Source organism: Lissotriton vulgaris, chromosome 8, assembly GCF_964263255.1.
Source record: "Lissotriton vulgaris chromosome 8, aLisVul1.2, whole genome shotgun sequence".
NCBI lineage: Eukaryota > Metazoa > Chordata > Amphibia > Caudata > Salamandridae > Lissotriton > Lissotriton vulgaris.
The window spans coordinates 1155193496-1155218184 of record NC_141696.1 but is presented as its reverse complement, the minus strand read 5'-3'; the positions used below and the strand labels follow the sequence as shown (position 1 = coordinate 1155218184).

General features: G+C 42.0%; 1 protein-coding gene across 1 annotated transcript in view; it reads right to left on the bottom strand.

Moving 5' to 3' along the window:
* NUFIP1 (nuclear FMR1 interacting protein 1) overlaps positions 1-24689 on the bottom strand; it is a 210178-nt gene that overhangs the window by 64317 nt on the left and 121172 nt on the right. The window contains exon 6 of the mRNA XM_086935016.1: positions 1262-1354. Coding sequence (XP_086791142.1) covers positions 1262-1354 — 93 coding nt within the window. The remainder of the gene's footprint in view (positions 1-1261; positions 1355-24689) is intronic.

Sequence of the window (24689 nt, the reverse complement as noted above, 5' to 3'; positions counted from 1 at the left end):
GGAAACCCATACAATAGGCTGTGGCTGATGTGGCCATATTTCTTCAGGGTTTTGATGAGGATGACTGTGCTGTCTAGGATACTTTGAAGGGGCAGTGGCTCATGGCGTCTAACTATTCGGCTGTGAAAGTATGAGGCCATGACCATCAGTTCTGAAATTGCTTTCTGGGGGAAATGTTTTCACTTTGTTTCAAGGAGAGAGATGGTACCAAAACAATTTGGTTTTCTCTGTGATCTGTTCCTTGAGGGAGAGGTCGATATTAAGGGTGGAATCGAATGACTTGGGTTTTGTCGGAAGTTGGCATTTTAATCATAGCTGCTAAGGTTTCAGATTGCCATGTACCACATTTTCATAATTTCAGTTTCATTATGAGCTATATTTCAATGACTATGAGTGACAACATCGCTTCATCACAAAGCAAACAAAACAGGAGAAAGTGGATATACACGAGCCATTACCAGTTGCCAGTTTCCACCAGCCCCCAGACAGGAAATAATAAATGTTTATATTAAGTTTGCTCCATCAGTTGAATGCCGGTCGGCTATGTATCAAGACCCTGTTTAATACAGTGTAACATGCCGGGCACAAGAGCAGGTTTCCATGTCAACAATAGGAACGTCTCTGGGCCCAGCTCGCACTGCCTCGGGAGAGAAGTTGAGTGCACCACCTGTAGGAAGTGCTGCAGAGGAGCTAAACATGCGTGACAACACATTTTTGTGCGGTGATGAAGGACACCCACTACAACCCCTTAAGCTGACGCCTAATGCATGGCACTTGGCAGGGTTGTTTAATCCACCCAGGTTCTTGTCGTCAAGTTGGGTTTGTACTAGTTATGGCTTTTGTTTATCCACTAGCCACGTGTTCAGGAAAAAAAATGATGTTGTTTAACTATTGTTATTGGTTACCTAGTCAAATGTGGAGCTGTAAATCTTCGGCATACATTTCGAAATTAATATTTGACAGATGGCTAGGTCAACTCATCCCTAATCAGCATCCAAAAGGGGGTCAAAAAGGTTTTGGACTAATTGATAGTCTTCTCAAATACAAAGTAAAAACGTTCATAACCAATAAAAAGTAATGTGATCTTCCGCCTAAGTCCTATGACTGGACCAGTAGCACGCACAAAAATTACTAAAACAGAGTTCCACTAGCAATGCTTTTAAAGTGGGAGAAATAGAGTGGGATGATGGGCAAGCAGCAAAATGAAATAGAATGTATATATATATATGCAAGGCAATAGTAAATGTCTAACAGTACATACCCAAATTGAGCCGTTGTGAGAACTTCTCCCCTCTCATTTCTTTCACTTGCTAGTGCTCTCTTCTTTTCAACGTTTGCTAATGTTGGATAGTTCCTGAAGTATAAAGAGATTTTTTTTAATTTTTAGACAATCTATTCAACTTTTAGTTACATGTTTTATTGCCATACATATTCCCACAGTATTAGCTTTCTGTTTTTATCTCATATTTACACCCTGCATGTCTTCCTAAAGATTGTAAACTACTTTTTTTGTATCACGTTAACTATGGTTAGTAGCCTACCTTCATCACAGGTAATATATCAATAGGATAATATATTTCTAAGGAAACCAACAAGTACATGTAGAACTGGTCCTGTGATGCACTCATTCCCCCTCCAGACTGAGACAGTAAACAAAATAGAAGATTCCATTACATAATTACAATCAAGTTTTAAGTATATGCATCACAGTAGAGTACTACGTCAGCTGCTGGTGGCAATGTTCATAAACGCAATAATTGACTTCGTAAAGTTTAACCGCGGTACCAGTAGTTGTACTGGATGCTTCACTTTTTAAAAATAGATTACATTTGGAAACTTTGCCTCTAAGAAATATTTAACGAACTATTATTTTCTATCAAAAGTGAAACTGAAAGGGAAAGGGCCCTTAGAAAGAAATCAAAAATTCCCTCCCCTGTAAAAATGCTGCCTCACGTAACGGAGCATACTACTACCTTTAAATTAGGTCACAAACAATAATGCCAACAAGAAATGAAGATGCATCAGAGACAAACAGGGTAACTGCTTAGTACACTGCTCACTGTTAAACCCATCAGGCAATGAAATGGAGCTTCACTGATGAGGTTAATTAGCAAATCCGAATTCTGATTAATGGAGTTAAAGCCAACATTACGAAGCTAAATCGTTTGCCTATACTAGTTTGGTCATAAAGGACATATGCTCTGCCTTCAATAGCAAGATGAAAACAAGCATTTGCAATGCAATAGGTCTCGCATTTATGCGAGTTTGAGCTATTGGCATTGTAAATGACAATTACTTTTATTTATGTTTTTGTTTTCAAAACGTAAATAAAAGGCCTTGTCACTTACATTGGCAATAGCTCTAAATCTCGCAATCACGAGACCTATTGCATTGCAAATGCTTGTTGCCGGTGGATGCACGCCCACCCTCCAAACAAGCCTGGATCAAAGAGTGGGTGATGGTTGCAGATGTGGCAGCCAGATTATGGCTGGAAATCTATGCGTCTCACTAACAACAGCCTTGTCTGCCTCCAGTTGACTGTAGAGCGAAGACTGAAGTGCCTCAGTGTAGGGACTGAAAAGTCCCCTCCATGGTGCTCACTGTGCACTGGCAATGAGGGGGTCACAGATCGCTGTCTTGTAGACCATTGGACCTTTCCCTCGTGATGATAGAGGGCTGCTCACCTTAACAGGAGTTAAGTGATATTGGCACAGTGGTGGTAGCATGCCCATTTTGTGTTTCATAGTGGTCAGTAGTACAAATACGTTTTTTTACCTGCATCACAGCAGTGGTGCCTACGGGCCTACTGATGTAAAGTTCTGTGGCCATGTACTTAACTTGCCCTTGGCCAGCATGGATTGTGTGCAGCACCAGACAGTGTGTGATTCTTTCACATGCTTGCTAGGATGTTTGTGTGCCTGTGTATGGTACGCAACATGGAAGCCCGTGGGTTCCATTTTGGAAACACAGAGCTTGGAGAGGTGAATACTGAAACTCACAGCCAGGATATGTGTATTTCTGACATTCCAGAGGGTTGGGATGGGAGCACACACTGAAAGGAGAAGAGTAGAGCATGCTCTGTGAACACAAAAATCTCTGATTTCAGGAAGGCCTAGTGGTCAATGGGGCTTAGACCAATTCTTAGGGAGATGGCTATACTGATGAGGTTTGCACTGTGGACCAGGACATCTTGATAGAGCGGAAGACTTAAGCATTTCAACCTTTATGATACATTTGAGTGAAGGCTGACTGACACGTGTGATCCCTGGTTACTCCCTGGGCCTGTGGTGTGAGCCAGTCAGAATTGGAACCGCTCCAGCTGTAGTAGACTGCCCTTTTGAGAAAGGACAGTGCAGAGGAGAGAGAACTTCAAAGAAGCTGTCACCTACAACCAGAATTTCAGAGGATCAGACACTAAAACGCATTAGTGTCTGGAGTTGGAATACAAAGGTTGTAGAATAAGGCCCTTCAAGGAGTTGTTCAACAGCAATGTTTATCAAGAGAAAGAAGGTTGCAAAGAAATTTAGCTGCTGGAACCAGGATTAGGGACCAGGTTCTGCAAGTCTCTTTGCTGGGTAAGAGAACATCACCCAGGAAGTCAAGACCACTTGTCCTGAGCCTGAAGCCCCAGTCTTCTTCTTCCCTGCCAATACCAGTGGACCAGTTAAGGCTGGAGAGAGCACCTGGTGGAAGCGAGGCCCAGGGTGCATCTTGGTTCCCCGTGAGCAAAATGTGAGATTCCTGGTCCATTCAGGATCGCTACAGGAGTGCGGGCTGCCTGCAGGATCTTGCCTAAGTTAGCATCCCCCTGTGCCATTTAAAGGGGGGCTATTGTGAAGAGCCTGCCCCCGCCTGTGTTTGCACCAAAGTCAGCGACTCTCCCATGAGACCAGGAGGGGGGGGGGCCACCGCGAACTGCATGCTGTGGTCCATGTGTGTGCCAAAATCAGCAACTCATTTGTGACCAGTAAGGAGGGCCACAATGAAGTTCGAGCTGTTACTCGTGCGTGCGCCAAATCTGTGACCCGGTGGTGTGACCAGAAGGCTGCCACCTTGAAGTGCCGGCCATTGCCTGTGTGAGTGTCCAAGTCGGCGACCTCTTTGTCACCAGGCAGGCGGCCACCATAAAGACAAGGCCACCATCAATGTGCAGGCTGAGTTTGGGGATATCAGTAGTAGAACGTCTCAAACCCCATGGTTGGGCCCTGTTCCTTGCCCCGTGAGTCTCTGAAAGGTGTTCTGCCACTCAGTCTTAGCCTTTCACTTTAGAGTCCCAACCTGGTTGACGCATGTGCAGACACCTGGCAGAGGTTCAAGCCAGGAACCCCGAGTACTGCATCAGGCAGCTAGAGGGCTCAGGAGCAGAGTCAAGAATGATCAGAAAGCCTGTTTGGTGTTGAATCCTGTATCCTCCAAACAGGTTTATGGCTGCCCCAGGGAACCCCACTCGTGACCTTGCGGAAGCCCATCGACTCTCACCATCTCTCACCTTTGCCAGATGGGGAACGCCCATCAACTCCAGGAGCATGCTGTCTGCCCTCCACCTCCCTCCATAACTCTGCTTCGGGGACTCTGATTGACGCCTTGCCGGAGCCTAGCCCGATGGAAGAAGCCGCGGCTTCCGCAGTTTAATTAAGGATGTTTATGGAGGGGAGAGGGCTACAGTTTAGAATCTCGGCAGGATGCATTCCCTATTTAAGTTACGGATGCCAGATTATGTTCACAGTTAAAAGGAGTTTTGGTATCTGGCACTAAACTGAATGCGATTTCAAGAGTAAATTATATCATACCATTATCATGTAAGGTGTGTGTTTATTTTTTCAGAAACAGATCATTTTACTGGTGTTTTTTTGTCTCAAAGTTTAGTTAAAATCTTATGATAGATACATACCACCCTTTTTAATGAGGAAAACACAAAAAAGTGGAGCAGAGGCTCATTTTGTAGGAGTCCATTTCCAAACTTTCATATTTTCTTGTTAAAACTTAGGAAGGATTGGTTGCGCTTGCTCCAACACTCAAAGTTGTGTCCAACTTTTATGCGCGTCTCCTCTTAGTGACTATGTGCCGAGGACTTTTTCATGGCTGATGCTGATTATTTAAATTCAATTTGAAAAAGCGCGGTCCCGAAAGCGAAAGAGGATTGCGCCGGAGCATGGGGATGTCTTATCTCTTATCTTTATGTTTAAACACATGGCCCCATAAAGATAAGAAAGTGCTTCACGACAGCCGTGAAGCAGGCAACCGAGTCCAGACCGCAAGTCAAAGGGAGGCAACCATAACCCCTCATTTCCAATGGCAGACCACCGTTTAACATAAACGGTGACTCTGGCACATGGGAATGAGGGGCGGGGCTTAAAGCCCTCTTCTGAAAATCCTCTCCTACAAAATCTCTTGAGGAGGTGGAGCAGGGCTCTGCCCTGCAACACACGCAAACCTAGTAAGCATAGACCGAGAGAATCAATTAGACTGTCTAGCCACCTTCAGACTACAATGGTAGCCTTAAAACAAGCAGAAAATGCCCTGTAGCGGAAATCTCCAAACATGGTCCCAATGCAGCAGAGAGAACTGAATTAGAACAACAACAAGATGTTAAGGAATATTTTTAATATGGAATGAATTTCCCTGTTTCAGAGTAAGGACGTTCAGGGTTCAGTGCCTCCTTTAATTATCTGACACAACCATGTCGTTGGAGATCATACCATAGTTCAGCTTTGACTTGCAAAACACCAACCAGATCTGGTGATGCACGAATGGGGGCTGTGTATTGTAAGGGGAACACCATGCAAAAGAAGTTAAAGCAGCAGCTTTAGTTAGAGAGGTTTTCTGGTCCTGCCTATGACCAGGTAACTATGAAACCATTGTGAAGATGGAACAAAGATTATTTAATTCAGGAAATCTCCCATGATAATCATATATATATATATACACATACATATATACATATATATATATTTTCACTGAAAAAACCATAGGTTTCACACCAGTTATAGTTAGCAGGAAGTTTTACTCGCATAAAACCATTGAAATTCCCACGTTATAGTTAGTTGGACTCACTATAACTTGCGCGCCTGCAATGCACTGCTGATGACGTCACATATTACATCACTCATGACATGGCCAGTGACATCACTCATGACATCACTGATGACACCATCCAGTGAATGTGTGTCTTTCTGAAAAATAAATATGTTTCATATATATATGAAAAAGGTCGATAGAAGAATAAATGTTTAAGTAAGTGTCTAAATGGATGTTTTTTAAAAAAAAATTGATTGGTTAACTGGCTTATTAAGTGTATCTAAGTGAATACAAGTATTAGCGAGTAATGTTTAAACATTTAAATATATGTATCAGTGTTTCACTTTGTGTATAAGTGGCTGCATGGGTTGGTGTTAAACATCTTCATCTGAGGCTGGCTTGTAGAACCGGAACAGATTGTGCTGTCTTTTATTTCTAATTTACGCTTGCATCTAGCGTGAATTGTCACTTTGTGCTTTGGTCATTAAGATGCATGCTGGGTGAAGTAGTTCCCAGTTCAGCAGAAATCATCTCTAAGTGGGCATCTGCACTTTAATTAATGAACATGCTTAAAGATGCCCACTTAGGGATGATTTCAGCTGAACTGGGAACTACTTCACCCAGCATGCATCTTAATGACCAAAGCACAAAGTGACAATTCGCTCTAGATGCATGCGTAAATTAGAAATAAAAGACAGCACAATCTATTCCGGTTCTACAAGCCAGCCTCAGATGAAGATGTTTAACACATCGAAACGCGTCAGGCGATGCTGTCATGCTGCCGAGGAGAGAGTGAGTGAAAGCCGGATGGCTGGCCCCCTGCCGAGTGCCCTCCCAAGCTTTCGGGCGTATATATATATATATATATATATATATATATATATATATATATATATATCTATATATCTCTCTCTCACTCTCGTTCTGGGCTTCAAGGAAATACATTTCACAGAACTCTGCCCTAGAGTTGCATTTTTTCCGGCTGTAACAATATCTGTTTCTTGTTTGCAGAAGAGGCTCACGTCTCAAACTTTCAAATGTTTGCCATATGCTTAGGTGTCTGAAAGGCCACCAATATGCCTTTGCTTAGATGGAATCAGTCTGAGGTAAGGAACCCGCACTTGTCTAATGCAACACTATTTTCTTCTGCTACAAACTATACTCCTTGCATAGTGGCTTTGCCACATTGTTACCAGAGGGAATATCCATCAAAAGCTTTAGAAAATATTCAGAAACTCTGAAAGGAGATTTAGAGTTCTCTGAACATCAAGTTTGTGTAATGTTTCCTCTTACGAGGAAACATGGAATTGTGGCTTAAAATAGGCAGATTAATTTTCCGATTCAAACGAAATTCAATAACAATCTTAGGACTAAAGGACGGAACCATCTGGAGAACAGCAATGTCTTTGTGGACCACTAGGTAAGGTTATTTAGCGAAAAAAACATAAAGCAATGTCTAAATGGTTTATGATTTAGAGAGGTTGCCTCTGAAGTACCAGTTATATGATATGGAAGTTGTAATGCGATAGAGAATTATTATTCCACAGCAGAGCTTCAATTTTGAAGAAAAAGGTGTCATTGTAAGAATTCAGGTAAGCCGCAATAAATGCCTGACAGAAAATGTTTGAAAAATATATTATTGCATATTTCAGCAAGAAAAGTAATAAATTATAATACAAGAGAAGACCACTTCCAGAAACCGTAGCAGAAATGTAAGCCATCTGCTCTTGTGCTGCTTTCTGAATGATTTCTCTCTTAGCGGCACCTATGCAGGCAATGTTATCCAAAGAGTTGAGTTTGATATGTGCACACACTAGCATTTATGGAATCAGACATTCAAGTTCAGCAAAGAACGGGAGATACGCAAATATTCATGCTTGGCTGGAGATCGGGAACGTAAGGAAGCATGGACTGCTCTGCAAGAGTAGGAGTTAAAAGCATCAGAATTAGTGAGGTTAAAAGGGAAATCAATATCGTGGAATTTGGGGGTTTCCTGAATTTTTACAAATTAGGGTGAACTTTTATCAATCTGCCGCAGTGTCCAAGGCTGGTGTGCACTAATGGTGAAATATTATCCGGGACCACAGGATCCAAAGTCTTGCAACCAGTGCTTTCCTTCTCAAAGTTGTTCTCAAAGGTGTAGCTGGAGGTTGGCACAACTGACTGGGTGTTAGAACTCCAGCAAGTTAGAGGCAAACTTCTTACCAGTAGAACTAATGATTAACAAGGTAACTGGGACGGTACAGAATTCTATCTACCTTTGCAAAATGACATTGCTTTGTTCATATAGAAGACTTATCTGTGACGTATGATGAATTTCAATGGGAAGTGCCCACACCTCAATTATTGAAATAGTGATTATTTGGAGATTATATAGAAAGGAACAAGTGTGAATCAATAACACCTGAAAAGGTAATTTTATTTATACCCATTAATCATATTTTTGTTTTTTTATGAAGTTTCTTTTAGAAACAGAAAAAGATGCACTGTACCAATCATCACAATAACTGAACAACTTGTACAAAATTCAAAAGAAAAACAATCAATATAACAGGGAAACACAGAGCAAAACACATTAACACATCAATTCATGAATATTTACAAATAAATTCCTATTTCATGGCAACCAAAGCTAAGTGAAAAAACAAGAGCACAAACTGTGTTTTTCTTTTTGACAGAAACACTTAATGATACGATTGGCTCTTGCGGAATGTCCCGCTACGGACCTGACTCCTTCGGTTGTTTCAGTATGATGAATTTCAGCACAGAACATAGTCCACGAGCACGGGTTTGTATGGGTCAGCTGCTGATTACTCCTTAGATCACTTAATGCACTGTTTGAAGCCATCTTGAATTCATTTGTGGCACAGGGACATGAAGTTCATTTTTGGCTGGCCAAATAGAAGAAAAGAACATTCTGCCCTTTATGAAGGATAATGAACAAACATAAAAAATTCTAAAGTGGGAGGTGCTAGAAAAGCAAAGTATTGAGGCACACTGGAGGGGTGGGAAAAACAGTAACTGGGTTGAAATGGTTGACAATGCATAGGTTTAGGTGGAAGAGGTGTAGCGCAGCAGCCAGGGTGCCTGACTCTGGACCACGCAGGTTAGCCCAGCACCATGCGACTCAGGGCAATAGCTCGCTTAATCTTCCCGAAGTCCCCCAGCGCCGGGACACCTATCCTGTGCGCTTTATAAATGCTGGTATTTCATGTTGCATGCAATGGGGCATTTGCTCAGGGCACGCACTAGACATTCTTTTAGATAGCTTTCAAGTTCTGCTGTTGCATGCAGGGAATTCTCAATCTGTGAGAAGCAGCAAGAGCAGAATAGATCAGACCCACACATCATTATCGCCGAGAATCATTCACGTCTCTGCCTGGCAAGGTTCATTACAAATGTCCAGATTAAAGCAGTGATGAGACATACAAATTAAACAATGGCGAAATCGATGAGTACATAGGAACAGGACGAGAGAAAGAATGTTCCAAGGTATTAACAGGATAAGGATGGTTATTATCAGAAAGCATGTTTTTCTCTCAGCAGGCGACAGCAAATACTTGCACCCAAGACAAAACATTTTGTGTACATTTTATTTATTTATTTTTAGAGTTTTCTATAGCGCGAACTTGAACCGATTAGGTTATCAGAGCGCTTTACATAGCACCAGTTCCGTTACATGTTATCACAGCAGTTTACATAGAATCAGTTACGTTGCACATTTCAGGATCTTGAACCGATTAGGTTATCAGAGCGCTTTACATAAGACAGCATTCGATGTCCAGTGCCCTCCTCCGCCGTGTAGCGGGGGACCACTTCCAGCCCTCCGAAGTCGTCGAGCTGTCGGGACTAGGCTCCTGGAATTTCAGCTGCCCCTTTACAAGGCACTTTACATAGAATCAGTTACGTTACACATTTCAGGAACACCTTTCTTTTTGCTCTAGTGGATAGGGTTATCTCTACACATGGGGGAAGGGATACACCTGGCTATATTCCAACAGTTCCACAGGCGATTAGTCGTAAAAGCTATAATTCTAACACAGGGAGGGGATACACATGGATACAATCTAAAAATCAAATAGTATACTAGTCGTTAGCGTTATCTTCTATCTTGACAGTAGGGATGTGACTGGAAACACTCTAGGGGTAATATAGGTGTGGTAGAGAGTACAAAGGACCGCTGCAAACTACACGAGTACCAGCATAGAGGAGGGGTGGGTGGGATGCAAAGGTCTGGAGGGAAGGTAATGAAAACATGCTCGGGCAATACATATGGTTAGAGTGCTGCCATTCGTGAACGTTTGGAATAGGATATTACACGAGACGAGTTTCATTTGACTAACTCTCATAGGATTGGGACCTTGGAGACCATTTAATCTTTTCTGAAAAAACAAACTCTCCGACTATTCAAGTGAAAGAAAGCTACAAAGATACTGCAAATGTAATTTCAGAAAGTCCAACGCAAGTAACATCGAATTAGCATTTTAAAAAAATCATGACTGCTGTGCCTAGGTACCAGTAAATCAGAGGGCTGTATAGACCGCTCTTCAGGCCACCACGAGCCTCTAACTACACGTTACACTTTACGATTCACAGCATCAGAGCCAGAGATGATATTTGTCACATTTTACTGTACTGCACACACTTTCTCTTAAGAACGAAATTCACAGAAGGAAGGGACAAACTGAACTCTTATCAGTGTGGACAGAGTCTGAAGCTTACTGAAGCTTGGCAGTCCATGTTCACCGCGGGCAGAAAAACTCGCGTTTACTTTTTCCGGTGTCCTTTCAGAAATGTTTGCTTGTGGGCGCAAGCAGAGTTCTGGCTTACTGGGCCCAGCTCTTGAGAAGGCAGGATATGTACAATGTGCGGATAAGATCAGCGGGCCACCAAGGTAAAGTTAAGATACGTAAATCAACAGGAGACCTAGGAAAAGATGAATGCATGCATCTTTAATGACGGAGGGTGCCTCACTGCGGAGGAGTCCGGGCGGCACAGCCCAGCCCAGCAAGAGCTGCTTCAGAGCTCATTACCAGCTTTGAACAATTTGTCCCGTTTGGGGCCTAAACATAGGCCACTGAAGACAACAAAAAGAAAACTAAAGTAACCCAGGAAGCAGAATAAATGGTTGGGAAAATCAGGTTTACATTTTTTTTCTTCACAGGGACTGAATGCCCATGGACATTTCTATGAGACATGAATGTAAGTTTCAAAATCAAGAATAAAAGGGCCGGATTCACGATCAGCTTCGGACTTTGCACAGACAAGGATGCTGTAGTCACAAACTCCATAATGTAAATTCAGTCTAGCGTGCAGTCCTCACACAAGAACTTCAAGGAGGGCTTTTACGAACCCAGCCCCGAGGCCTGCCAAGAAGGGCTGGCCAAAAATAACCGGTTTACAGAGCAATGGGACGCCAGTTGGAGGATACCTACGATTTGTTTTTTAGCTACAAATTGTATTTTGTGTTAAGACGGTGACAGGAAGAGAAATGGTGTATCTGAACCTTAAGAACTAAAACAATTATGTTGGGATATTGATATTCAAATGGACTAAAAAAATCTCCTCCTGTACCAACCTATGGATGTATACATCTGTATTCCTATTATTACAGAACTTTAATTGTTGCTGTGATTTTCAGTAAAGGATGTACACTTCCAGTTCTCTGTTCTATTTGGCTTGAAGGTAGTGTCCACATTCTCCACAGAGATATCAGCCATTGGTGGCTCACTTACACAAGGTCACTCTTTTCATACTTGGGCTTCTACTTTAAGCAGGCCCCAGCACAGAAGTTGTACACTAAGAAATGGAGATTGTTTTTATATATGCAGCAATCTGACATATATTTGATCAACTGGGAGAAGTTACAGTAAATTTCGATGCAGGATCTACAGTTCATATTTTCCTACTTCTTCACAAAGTAGGGGTTGCTGTTCTTTCCAGAAGCTAGAGTTGTTGGGCTGTGGAGCTATATTGATGCTAGAGGTGGCATCACATCACTTGGATTTTTGTGAACTGCAAGGCAATGATTCCAGTCAACCAGAGTATGATAAATTGTGTTCAGTGGTGGTACAGCCTCGCAACTTTGCTCAGGTAGTTCCTTTTACCAGCCTTTAGAAGCCCGGGGCATTCTAATGTCTTCAAAGGAGCGCTCAAATTTCCAATGTTCTATTTGTCATTAAGAGAGATCTGGTAACTCCAGAAGGACAAACACTCTGTTGAGTACGAGGGCACATTCACATCTCTCGAAGATTCCCAAGAGGAACACACTTTAACTTTTTAAGTGCCTGTTGCAGACTTAGCGGTCTGTAGACAGATCTATTGTTTCCTCTACATAACACACACAAAGTGGGCTTTAGGTTAGCCATTTGTTCATGACTGGATGGCTTTGCTACCTACTTCCTGATTCAATCGTTTTCCTCCCTATTCTCATATTTGTTCTGCCCAGGGTAATTTGAATAAATGATCCGGCTTCCCACACTGCATGTCTAATGAATCTAGGTTATCTTTTATATTCATTAGCGCAAGGGTTTCCTTGACCTCACAAACAAACCCAGCATTTAACATATGGAACAATTGATGTCAACAATGATTACAAATCCTGTATGGTGATGCGATGATGTAACAGCATGTGAGCGGCAAAGAGGAATTAAACAGTCTGAACATTAACAGCAATCCTATTGGCCAAGAATACAGCAATGGCAAAGGCAGGCACAGAATAAGTATCCAACCAAACGTGGCGTACCGTGAAATAAGCTTTTTCAGTTTTGAGAAAGGCGATACACACCGAAACTCGTCTGATGGTATTGAAAAAGAGCTTTCATGAATCCTCCGTGCTCAGACTTCTTTAAGCCGCTGAGTAGCAGAAATGAGGTCCCACCCTCATCCCATGGAGAAAGCACCCATCCTGATTTTGGAGATCGAGGTGGGAGTTGGTATGCAGATGTTAATTCAATTTCCTGAAACGTGCCCGACATGACTCTCCCGTCGACCACAGAAGAGTTGTGAGTTATTCAAACTCAGGGACATATGGCTATTGAGCTGATGCCTGCGGTAGGAACTGTGTGAGAAATCCGACAGCTGCGGCGAGGGATGCATTTGCACATTGTTTGGATTGTTAAACATGTGGAATGGGAAAGACTGCAGGGCAATCACCAGTAAAGGCTGTGAGGAATCGTATCCCCATTGTTTGCCCATTGAGGATGGGATCAACATATGGGAACACTGATGTCAACAACGATTTTAAAACCTGTATGGTGATGCGATGTTGTAACGGCAGGTCGGCCACAAAAAGAAAATAAGCAGTCTGAACAAAAACAGCAATCCTATTGGCCAAGAATACACCAATGGCAAAGGCGAACATAGAATAAGTATCGAACCAAACATGGCGTACCTTGAAATAAGCTTTATCAGCATTGAGAAAGGCGATACACGGCGAAACGCGTCTACTGGTAATAAAAGAGATTTCATGAATCCCACGAGTGCTCCAATTTCTTTGTGGCCGTGTAGCAGAAATTAGGTCCCACCCTCATCCCATGGATAAAGCACACATCCGGAGTTCGGAGATCGAGGTGAGAGTTGGTATGATGATATATATATATATTTGTTTTTTACGAGGGGCTAGCAGCAGCAAAGTGCGGCAGGACTACTCGCTTCCTTATTTGCTCTTCGCATTGTTTTTATTTGAATTTTTGTTTTTGTTTATTCTTCTAAAATGGCCATATGCCCTTTTAGAACGCTAAGTCAAAGCTAGCCTTCTCGGGACAAGACACATGCATGATAATGCATGCATGCACATTGGCAGCCATTGCAGATTTTCTTTGTTAAATAAACTCCCATTACAAGATTGCCCACCATTCAGGTGCATGTGTCTTGAGGCATGCTATTAGCTCAAAGAAATGCTAAAGCTAATTGCCTGGCATTTGCCAATGCTTGCTGGCTTTGAAGGGGATGTCTTCCCTGATGTTACTCTTCAGCGCGCAGGTGGCACACATGGGTTTTTGGTGGACTCTTGGGAAAGATGTGTTAAGTAGATGGTGGTCTTTCAGTGGAGAGCTCCTACTTTCCCTGCCACACGCTCACACCAGCCTTATCGGCCTCCTTCAGCAGTAGCTCTGCACCCGATGAACTTTACCCCACAACTAAGGCAGCTGAGTAGACGGCACAGGCGGGAAAGCAGGTGGACCACACACAACCATGTGCCATGAAGTGCTGCAAAAGAGCCAGCAGTAACAGTGATCAGAACAGCCAGACCTGGTCTAGCTCCTAAACCCCTGAAAATACTAAAAGCACACCTTTGCTTAACACAGCTTGTAAGGTAGCTAGAGGGAGGTCAGAATTGCAAACCTCACTGTTCATGTGGCTGTCGGATAAAATATTTTAAAAAACATTGAAACTTAGAATGTCCACATGGATGTTCAGAATATTTTGCTACCATAGTAAATAGAGAGTAAGTTGAATTAGTTCTCCGTATAGAATGGCATGGCCTTATTAGAAATATAGGGCCTGATTTAGACCTTGGTGGACGGGTTACTCCGTCACAATGGTGACGGATATCCCGTCCGACAAAATATAAATCCCATAGCATATAATGGGATTTATATTTCGACAGAAGGGATATCCATCACTGTTGAGACGGAGTAACTCGTCCAAGTTCTAAATAAGGCCCAAAGACTGGAAATCATGGCAAAGGCATTATGACAACAATGGCTGTGTTGGGCATTGTGAAATCATTTAAGATAGTAAATGCAGGTAAGCATTATACAAATTGGAAAATATGCCAACTTAGCCTATGGGGTACAAGGAAAACTGCAAAATTCCCAGTTACTGTGGGATTTAGAATAAACGAATAATATGCATACTGGGGATTCAGGAATCCTTTTAATTGTGTTAAGTGGAGCAATGTTTGGGAATTGGGACCAGAAAGTGTACATATCTGAAAGACTCTTTCTGTCGTCCCAAAACCAGTACCTAAATTCCGTGCAATGTGCTGGAACACTCACCTGCGCACAAATATAGTAATTATGCCTTTTTAATGATGGGCTGGCTGTCAGGGCCATTTTTATTCAACGAAGTGTCAAAAGCACAAAGGTCAAACTGGTCACGTTGCTGGCTACAGCGGAAGTCAACATATTTACACAAAGGATCAATTATGCCTAGCAGCTTTACCCCTGGGTTGTCCTTTAATTATTTATTCCTTTCGGAATTAGATTGTACACTAGTTATGCTATTGCTAGTCCGGTTTGAGTTGATCAAGGCAGAAGCAGTAAAAGAAAGTAACAAGCATTTACAATGCAATGGTCTCGTCCTTGTTAAAGTTAGAGCTATTGGCATTGCTCACGATATTATTTTTGTTTTTAAAACATAAATAAATGGCATTGTCATTTACAATGCCAATAGGTTAATCTCTCCCAAATGCGAGACCCATTGCATTTGCACCCACACGCACACAGAGCCACACACAGAGCCCCCTGTAAAGCACCGCTAGCTGCCTCTCGCATCCCCGAATGCTCACCTAAATGTATAATAATCAAATTGTGCCGCTCTGTAATCTGCCAGGTCTGACCTATAGTGCCGGGGTTGGACTATTTTGCACGTAGAGGGCATGCGCAGAGCTCTGACGCTGTCCAAGCTTTAAATAGCGTCGACCCCCTAATTTCTGTGCACGTTCGTCTCAAGTGACACGCGTCGCATCGGCTCCACTTGCTCAGAGGCAGACCCAAAGCCACCACTGATCACTGCCACTCACTGCGGACTCTCATGCAAGTCTCGCTCAAGAAAGCAGAATGCCTGCACAGCAAAGGTACACAGGATCTACCGGGCCCATAACCTGTAGCTTCAGGATAAACACAATCGGGATTCGGAACTATTCAAGATGGACAGAGCGTGCAAGACGGCATAACAAATGTTCCTGTCTGTGCCTAAGTTGTGTCTACACCGGCACCGCAGCCGCCCTTTGTCACTTACTTGGCATCTCTCTCTTCTTCCTTCCTTTTCCTTATCTCTCTATCTGACTCTGGGTCAGATCTGATAAAGAAAAATAAGTCCCGGACCTCAAAAATGAGTTCCTATTTACCACCACCCTCAACCGCAGGCACAAATAAAGTACTGCTTGTCTCCAACAAGCCTTTCTTCTTCCACTACGCAAGCCACACCGTGCACTTCAAATGCTCACTTTAAACGTGTTTCTCCGTCTTCCCCGGTTTATCTCTATAACACCAATTACAGCTTGGAAAGTGTTGCAGTTAATATGTGGTTGTCATGTCCTCACTGAACTATACTTGCGCATTTGTGCCCACCCAATGCTCGAGAATCTTAGCAACGTCATATCCTGCCAGAGGGCCAGGCACACCGAGCGTTTGCTGCTCCTCCTTTCTACCTTTCAGGGTGCAGCTCGGTGGGGCCCCTGTAACAGGCCAGCCTCCTTTCCGGGGGCTGTAAAGATGCCTGCGTCGCATCACTCTCTGCTGCCTGAGCTGCCAGCCCGCTGATGCCCCCTCAGCCTGCACAGGAGGGGCCCACCGGAGAGTGTGCCAGGTGGGAGGGAGACCATGGGGAAGAAGATAGAGACAGAGAGGTCTGTGGGAGAGTGGGTGGAGAAGGGGAGAGGCTAGAGTCCGGGGAGGACGAGGGGCAGAAGAGGATGGGGCGAAAGAGAGGGGCTGCAAGGGTAGAGTGATAAGAAGACGATGGGGCGATAGAGGAAGGGGCGAGAGAAGACAGGAGGAAGAGGAGAGAGATGGGGTGCACGAGAATGAGGGAAGGGAGAAGTGGAGGATGTAGAAAAGAGAGGGAGATCGAGGGGACAGAGGCAGAAAAGAGAGATGAGGTTAGATGTGTGGAAGACACGAGCATCTGGCGCCAGATGGCTGGTTCGCGCTCAGCTCAGGTCCTTTTGGGCCCTCGAGTCGAAAACAGACCGAGCTTTCATGAAACACCATCTACTGGTTGATTTGCTGACTGTGAGACCAGAAAATCTCAGATTAGCCCCACGAAACCACATTGTGTGATCCCAGGCAAAACAATTTTTTCGAGTGCCTCCTCCAATTACGTGGCAGAAGTGAGAGGGCTCAGCAGGGGTTGAGGCAAGAGAGGGGGGGGGGGAGGGGCTGCAGAGGGAGCGACAGGAACGGACGGGCGAGATTATCGGGGCAACAGGTGAACAGGAGGTAGATGATGGGACGCACGGGTTGAGGCCAGAGAGGAGGGGGAGGGGGGCTGCAGAGGGAGCGACAGGAAAGGACGGGCGAGATTATCGGGGCAGCAGGTGAACAGGAGGGAGATGATGGGACTGAAGGGAGAGAGGAGAGCACCAGGGGAAGGTGCACGAGAGAAAGGAGACAGCAGAGAGAGGGGCCAGCAGGAGGGTGGGTTAGAAGGAAAGGGTCTTCAGAAGGCGAAAGGACCAAATTTGAGGGACGGGGTGGGAGATGAGACAGGGACACTTACAGCAGGGGAGGTCTTCCTAAGGACTCTACTTTTTCCGGCAGCGTTCATCCAGAAATGGTGTCACAAAAGCGGCGCCATTTTTGCGATTTGGGGGCGTGCATTTAGTAGTTGATGGATGACGTCACGGCTTAGAAACTGCAAAAAACACGCCCCCGAATCGCAAAAAGACGGGGCTTGAACTGAGTGACGCCCCTCTCCTCCAATGGCTGGCCTCAGTTTAGGAAGCCAGCCAATGGAGAAGAGGGGCGGGTTCAAGCCCCCATACTGCCAAAACAAAAAATCTCGGACTCTGCCCACTGCTTACGCAGTGCAACGCTAGTCCGAGACTTAAAAAGGACTTTAATAGCCCTGTCACTCTTTCTGCTGTTCACACGGTCTTCTTTCATAGATCCTCTGCAGCAACTAAGAGGCTGGTGGTGGTCTAGAGGTGGAAAACCCTCTGATGTCACAGAGTGGTCTTGATATCAGTTTTGTTGCCACTGGCAATTTGGTGAATCAAAGTCCTTGTCTGCAGTGGACTTTGCGGCCATGCAGGCTCACTTTGTGCACCAAAGACTGGCTGGGGTGCGCTAAAGATGCTAAGCCGGGCATAAATAACTACCAACAGCAATTTGGACCGTGATCGCTTTGAAGGCATTAGCGTTCTTTGTTTAGAAGATTGTAGAAACAGTGGTGCTGCTGCCTGGCAAAAACACATCCCATCTCCCTGCATGCAAGGTCGGTTAGTTTTTGTGCTCATTCTGCTCTATTAAAGAAGCCCATATACCTAAGCTGGTTTGCCCATATAAAGATTTTGTGACACAAACCCTACTCAGCCACTAGTCTGTACTGATGCTCCGTGGATGGTAGGTAGATGCTAAAGTGTGGACAGTCTCTGCCAAATGTAAGTCAATCTCGCAAAAAGATATTTTATTCAAATGGAGCAGCCTTGGGCAGTATTTTTCTCACAATGTTATGATTTTTGTATTTCGGCATGTAACTTCATTTGTTTGAGCCAAAGAAGAAACTAACAAGTGGCATGCTTTAGATCAAAATGGACCATTTGGATTTTTTATTTCTATTTACTAAGTTTCTGCTGCTATGTCTGGTGATTCTCTTGTTTACGCCGAAGGAGAAGTGTTAACGCAACAAGGTTAATCTAAAACATATTTATCAAAGGCCGAGAGATATGCTGAAAGGCTTTATCATTGTACTACATCCATTATGTTTAATGCATTGTCCTTGTGTTGCCATGGAAAACATCCAGTGTTGCTCTGTAAGTTGTTGTGTAGCATGATGTTCTTTAGCGTGACAGCAGTCTCCTTGACAAGGCTCAAGGTCAATGCTTTGGGTTATTTCTTTTCTGTTGTCACAAGAAGCAAGTTGGTGGGGGTTATGATATTCCTGCATAGCCTGTCTGACTATTCAATTTGAGATTGCAAACATCATATTTGAAGAAAGAATAATATGAGAAAATAACAGCTCAGAATATTTGTGAACAATTTTAATAAAAATAAAAAATCGATTAATTAGCACAGCAGAGTACTGGTTTGTAAAACATATGCCACTCATGTTTTTGTACAGTTAAGATTCGTGTTGTGAGCAAACAACAACTGGCCCTATGTCACCACATAGCAGCAGCCCATTTCCACTGGTACCAACATGCCTATCATTTCTTTAGTATTTGTGTCCTGTACCACAATATGCTCATGTCATTCTCTCTTAACAGTCTGATGCCGCCTTGATTAGCATTTGTATTTAGCTCATTGGGTAGCTCTTCATCAATCCAAGCTCTTCAATAATGTATGAATGCAATAGCGGCATATATGGAACATTGACTAAACTAGATAGCGAGAGTGCTGATAGAGGTATGAAAGCCAAAGGCATGTCCTTAAAATTGGTAAAGTGAGGCAGAGTAAGGGTTGGTGCCTAATGACATGAAAATGTTCTGTAAATTGTGAGTCTTCGATTCCTTTCTAATATCCTTGGGGGAGGGGGTGTTTAGCGAGGAAGGAAATATGTTACATTACTGTGCCTTCCTGAACTAAGAAACACCCTGTATCAGCCACAATGCTGTGTTGGATACTGACTTCCTGTAGTCTAATGGAGAGAGGATCTTCGGCTCAAACCGGTCTGATGGGGCCCCACTCGTTGAGTTTTAAAGATGCTTTACTGAACAATAACATGGAATAAATAAAGCGTTTACAAATGCAATATGGGGTGTAACAAAGCTACACTATTAACTATGACAGTTATAGTTCATACAATGAAATATTTTTAAGTGAAAATTCAATCAGAAAAAGAGTACAAGGTAAATTGATAGAAGGAATGATATCTATATGAAAAAGGAGGTAATTTAATAATACATACTGTAAAGTAATACAAAAAAGAAAGAAGAAAAAGGGCATATACACAAATTATTTAAAAATTGAAAGAAAAAATTCAATTGAAGAAAGAGAAAATTGTGGAATCACTGATTAAATCAAGTTCTGAGAGAATAAAACCTTTAAAGTATGTTGCAGGCAAATATAGCGAATATGAAAACATTATATATAAACAATATACATTAGATATTCCAAGTAAATAATTGAAGCTTCATCGTTTCGTCAGCAGAGATTTCTATACCTTTACTATGAATGCTAGCTTTGCTAAGGAAATATTGTTAAAGGCAAGCACATCTGTTCTCTTTTTATAACTAATGCAATAGGAGTGACATACGCCCTATCTAATGTACAATGAAAACAGACGGCATTCCACCAGGCTCTAAAGGAAACATTATTACACATTTCTTCAATTAGAACTAATTTGATTAAATGTTACCACGATTAAAAGATGTATTAAGTTAACAGTACGAGGAAAAAAGTCCAAAACCAAGGAAACACTTCCTAGAAATATATGTGATATGCTATAAGGAAAATTGACATTCAACATGACATTAATTTGATCCCATATCGGTTTTCAGAAATTTTGTATAAGCGGACAAGTAAATACCATTTGCATTAAGTCAGCATGGTATGCATCACAGGACCAACATTTGTCGTGGGACACTAATTTCTATTTAATTAATGAAGCAGGCGGAACAAGCTTGCGGTTATAAAGAAACTTTTTTGCGTAGTGTTAACTTCTCTAGATGACGTATGAATTTAGACCATATTTTGTTCCACTTGGTGACAGACCATATGCCATTTAAATCTGTCTCCATTTCCATTCAATAACAGATTTAAGTCTAATATCATTAAAATGCGAGAGAACTACATAATGATGCAGCTTTAGAATGGAGTCATTTTGTTTTAGTTGGGACAGGACGTATTGTCATTATCTGACTGCAAATTGATACTTGAAATCTTATCTGATGATAGAGTAGATTTAGTAATAAAGGGACAAGGCAGATTAAAGAGAGAACAAACTTCATGAAAGGGTAATACAACATCACCATTGAATATTTGGCTAACCCAATGTAAACCCTTTTCGTTCCAGGATCCCCGAAAACAATTCTATCATTGAATGTAATACCAATATTGTACCGCAATGAGGAATTATTAGAATTTGTCTTGTGCATATGCTTGGGTCTTAACAACCTACACAAAAAATAAGTAATGGGTGAGGGAGCTGCAGCATGTCTGGACGAAAATTATAACAATTCTTCTCAAGAAAAGGGAGAGGTGAACAAACTTTCCACATTAAGACATATAGGCTTGAGCAAAGCTTCATCAAAAGTAATTTAATGTGCAATCTGTTCCAGACAAAAATTAATGCAATATTTCAGGAAATAAAGACCTTCTTTCTGTTTACATACGTTTAATCGTGAGAAAGCCAATCTAGGTTTCTTGTTACTCCATAAAAAATAAAATAAAACTGTTCCAATATGTTTAGAATTAATCTTTGGTATCTGAACTGGAATTATAGAAATTAAATACTCCACGAAAGGAGAAGGAATCATTTTAATGGAACTAAGTCTACCCTTCCAAGATAAAAACATCAGAACATAGGAATCCAATTTAAACATGAACTTTCTAATTTCTCTGACAGTCTAAAAATTTATGTTAATGGTATTTTTTTATTGAATTCGTAAACCATAAACCCAAATATTTCTTTTATATAAATTGACTTTTTAAAAATCTGAGGAATTCTGGAGTACAGTACTTAAGTGGTAGTATTTTAGATTTATCTGAAGTTAGTTTGTACCCTAAAAATTTCAAAAATGGAACCTCTACTCGAAAAGCAGGAATAGATTTGTCCTGATTAGAAAGACATAAAAGAATATCATCAGTGTAAGCAAATATCTTTGTATATCATTATAGAAAAAAACAGGGATGCAAAGATATCCAAAGTATTTCTGATTCAAGAAATAAAAGGTTCCAACATAAAAAAAATAATAATAAATAGGAGATGGAGACCATCCTTGTTTACAATCAATCAATCAGGGTATGTAATGCACGGCTGCTTCCCCCGTGAGGGTCTCGAGGCACTGTGGGATCAAGTTGTCTGTACTTTATATACTATTGGTTTAACATCCAGGTCTGCCGGTCCTTCCTGAACTGCTGGAGTTTAAATGGTGTATCTAATGACTTATGGTTAATTCAATTAGAAAAAGTATCCTAAGCTGGTCTTTATCTGAAATCAATGCTTACATTGTATATATACTCACTTGTAATTTTTATGCCCTTCTTATCCATTTGTTGTAACGTATCTAAGGCTCTAGTGTAATTTTCCCGATTCATGCCCTTATATGGGTATAACTTATCGTATCCTCATATAGGTATAAGAATCATAACCATATTTAGGCACAGCCAATGCAGTCCAAATATGGCATGGCTACTTCCACTAAGCTCCCAGAGTACAACGAGTTCTTGAAGACAACCAGCCTTCAGCAGTACGGGACTTCCCCCTGCTTCAGTATTGATTTGTCCCAGAACTCCTGGAGTGTGTAAAGAACTTCGGGTTCTTAGTGACGTTATTATGTCAACCCTTACGTCAAACTCGGCACCTTCCAGGTATAAATATGCCCACATCTGCCTTAGCAAAACACACTGTGGTTTTGGAGCAGATCGACTAACAACTTGCCCGACGCCCTGCTGTATGCGAGTGCCGAAGGAAGCCGACCCTCCCTGCTGATGCACGAGAGAGACGCTGTCTTTTCTCCTGCCGAGAAATCCAGCTCCAGTGTTTCCCTGCTACCCTTGCGGGTTACTGGGAGATCGAGTCCTGAGAGAGAGAGATACAAAACCTCCTTCATTCTATAACCAAGGTACGGAGCTGATTAGACCCGTAGAGAATTCTTGGATAGATTCTTGGCAGAAACTATTTAACTCAAGCTACACCTCACTTACTTCTTCCCTTGTACTAGACTTAGGTTAGGTACACCGGGGTAGGCGTATTTTAGATGCACCAGCTGAGTACTTTTAGTCATTATTTATCATTGTATGTATTTTATCTATTTCATGTATCTTATGGCTTACAAACCATATAAATGCTTTTACAGTATTATTTCATAATACTCTTTTTACTGTACGCACTTTACTTCATAGCAAGTATTACGATTGTAGCAATTCACTTCTCTTGCATGAGAAAGAAGACTGCTCAATAAATAACCCTTTTATTGAAAACGGGCGTCTCTCTATTTCTCTGCACTTTTGGTGAAACGAAGCAAGGACGATTGACTAAGTGAAATAGCCATCTATTGTTTCCGCGACTCTGATGATATATTTCTTATTCTTGGGGAACAAAGTTGTCAAGTTATATGGTTGTCAGAAACTAATCCCTTCTTGTGTATTCGAGAAAGTTTCTAGTGACCTCTGAGCTAGCTGGCATTCACAATTAAGTCCAACATATTCAATAGAGACCTAGTCGACCTAATTCCTACATCTAAACTGTCGTTTATGTTATTCCAATGCGCAGAGCCTATTGGGAATATAGGAACTACACTACATGGCGCCCAACGTTTGGTAAGGCGATAATTTAACGCTAGATACTAGAGTAACTCAGTCATGCTTTTCACACAGACCCCTTTTTCCGTAAAAACTCCAATAGAGGTCTGGAGTGGGTAAAAGGTTAGTATCCGCCAGAACTAAGTAGGACGAGAATCCTATGTATTAGTTTTTTGGTTTATTCAACTTGAAGGATACAGTGTTCCAAAATATTGTGCACCTAATCTTTGTTTCCTTGAAACTTGCTCTGCAAACTTTCATTAAACAATGTCAACTAACGGCGACAACAACGAAACCGGTGGAGCTGCACTAGATGCGAATCAACCGGGTTCAGACGTTACAGGGTTTAATGAAAATGAAGATGATGCAATAATCATCCCGATAAATGTAAGAAAGAGTAACTTACAGACTAATAAATAGTGGTGTACCATCGAGAGGTGGTACAGTCAAATTTGTGGTAGAGGCACATGAGTATCGGCAGGCAGAGGTATTCTATTCATGGATAACTTTTCCAGCAGGTTCTAGCCAGCTATACACCACATCCTGACACTGAAGAAATGTCAGACAGAGAACTATTAGTTCAATTAAAACAATTAATTAAAATACATAGACAATTGGTCCAATATGTCATACGGATTTTAACAGTCTAACCTGCTATACAAATTCCACAGCACACCCCTCACCAGGGGAACACAAATAAAATGACACCACAGACTATACAATCAGTCATTGGTAAATTACCCGCAAAACGGGAACAAATTCCGTTCTGGCTGGCTCAAAAGAATACTCAAATAGAGGTAGTATTCCCTGATAGTACACCTCATGAAAAACACAGAATTCTGACAATCTGTTTACCTATGGGGATCGCACCACATGTGGAGGACTGTGACACTTGGGGAACAGTCTTTGCTTCAATCTACACAAAAACACATGGTGTTCCGTCTATGGTGGTTGTACCATATGTACTAAGACAGATTCAAAATGAATACGGTCCAGAGCCTGCTTTAAATCTAGGTATGAAATTACTGAAAAACTTTAAGCAAGTCTCGGCTATACTACTAGCCAACATAAAAGGAGAAGCAGCATCAGTGGTGATCCGCCAAAAATTAAAAGAAACAGAAATAGCAGACCAGCCTTTTGAACTTGCCAGAATAATTGAAAAATCATATGAAGAATTAGGCAGAGATAGTTTGGGTGGGAAACCACTAAAACCTCAATTTACAGAAAATCCTGAAAAAACTTTCATTAAAAATAGTTTAATTACTCCTAAAAAGAAATGGGAAACTATCAGACAAACTCTTCCTAAAGACAAAACAG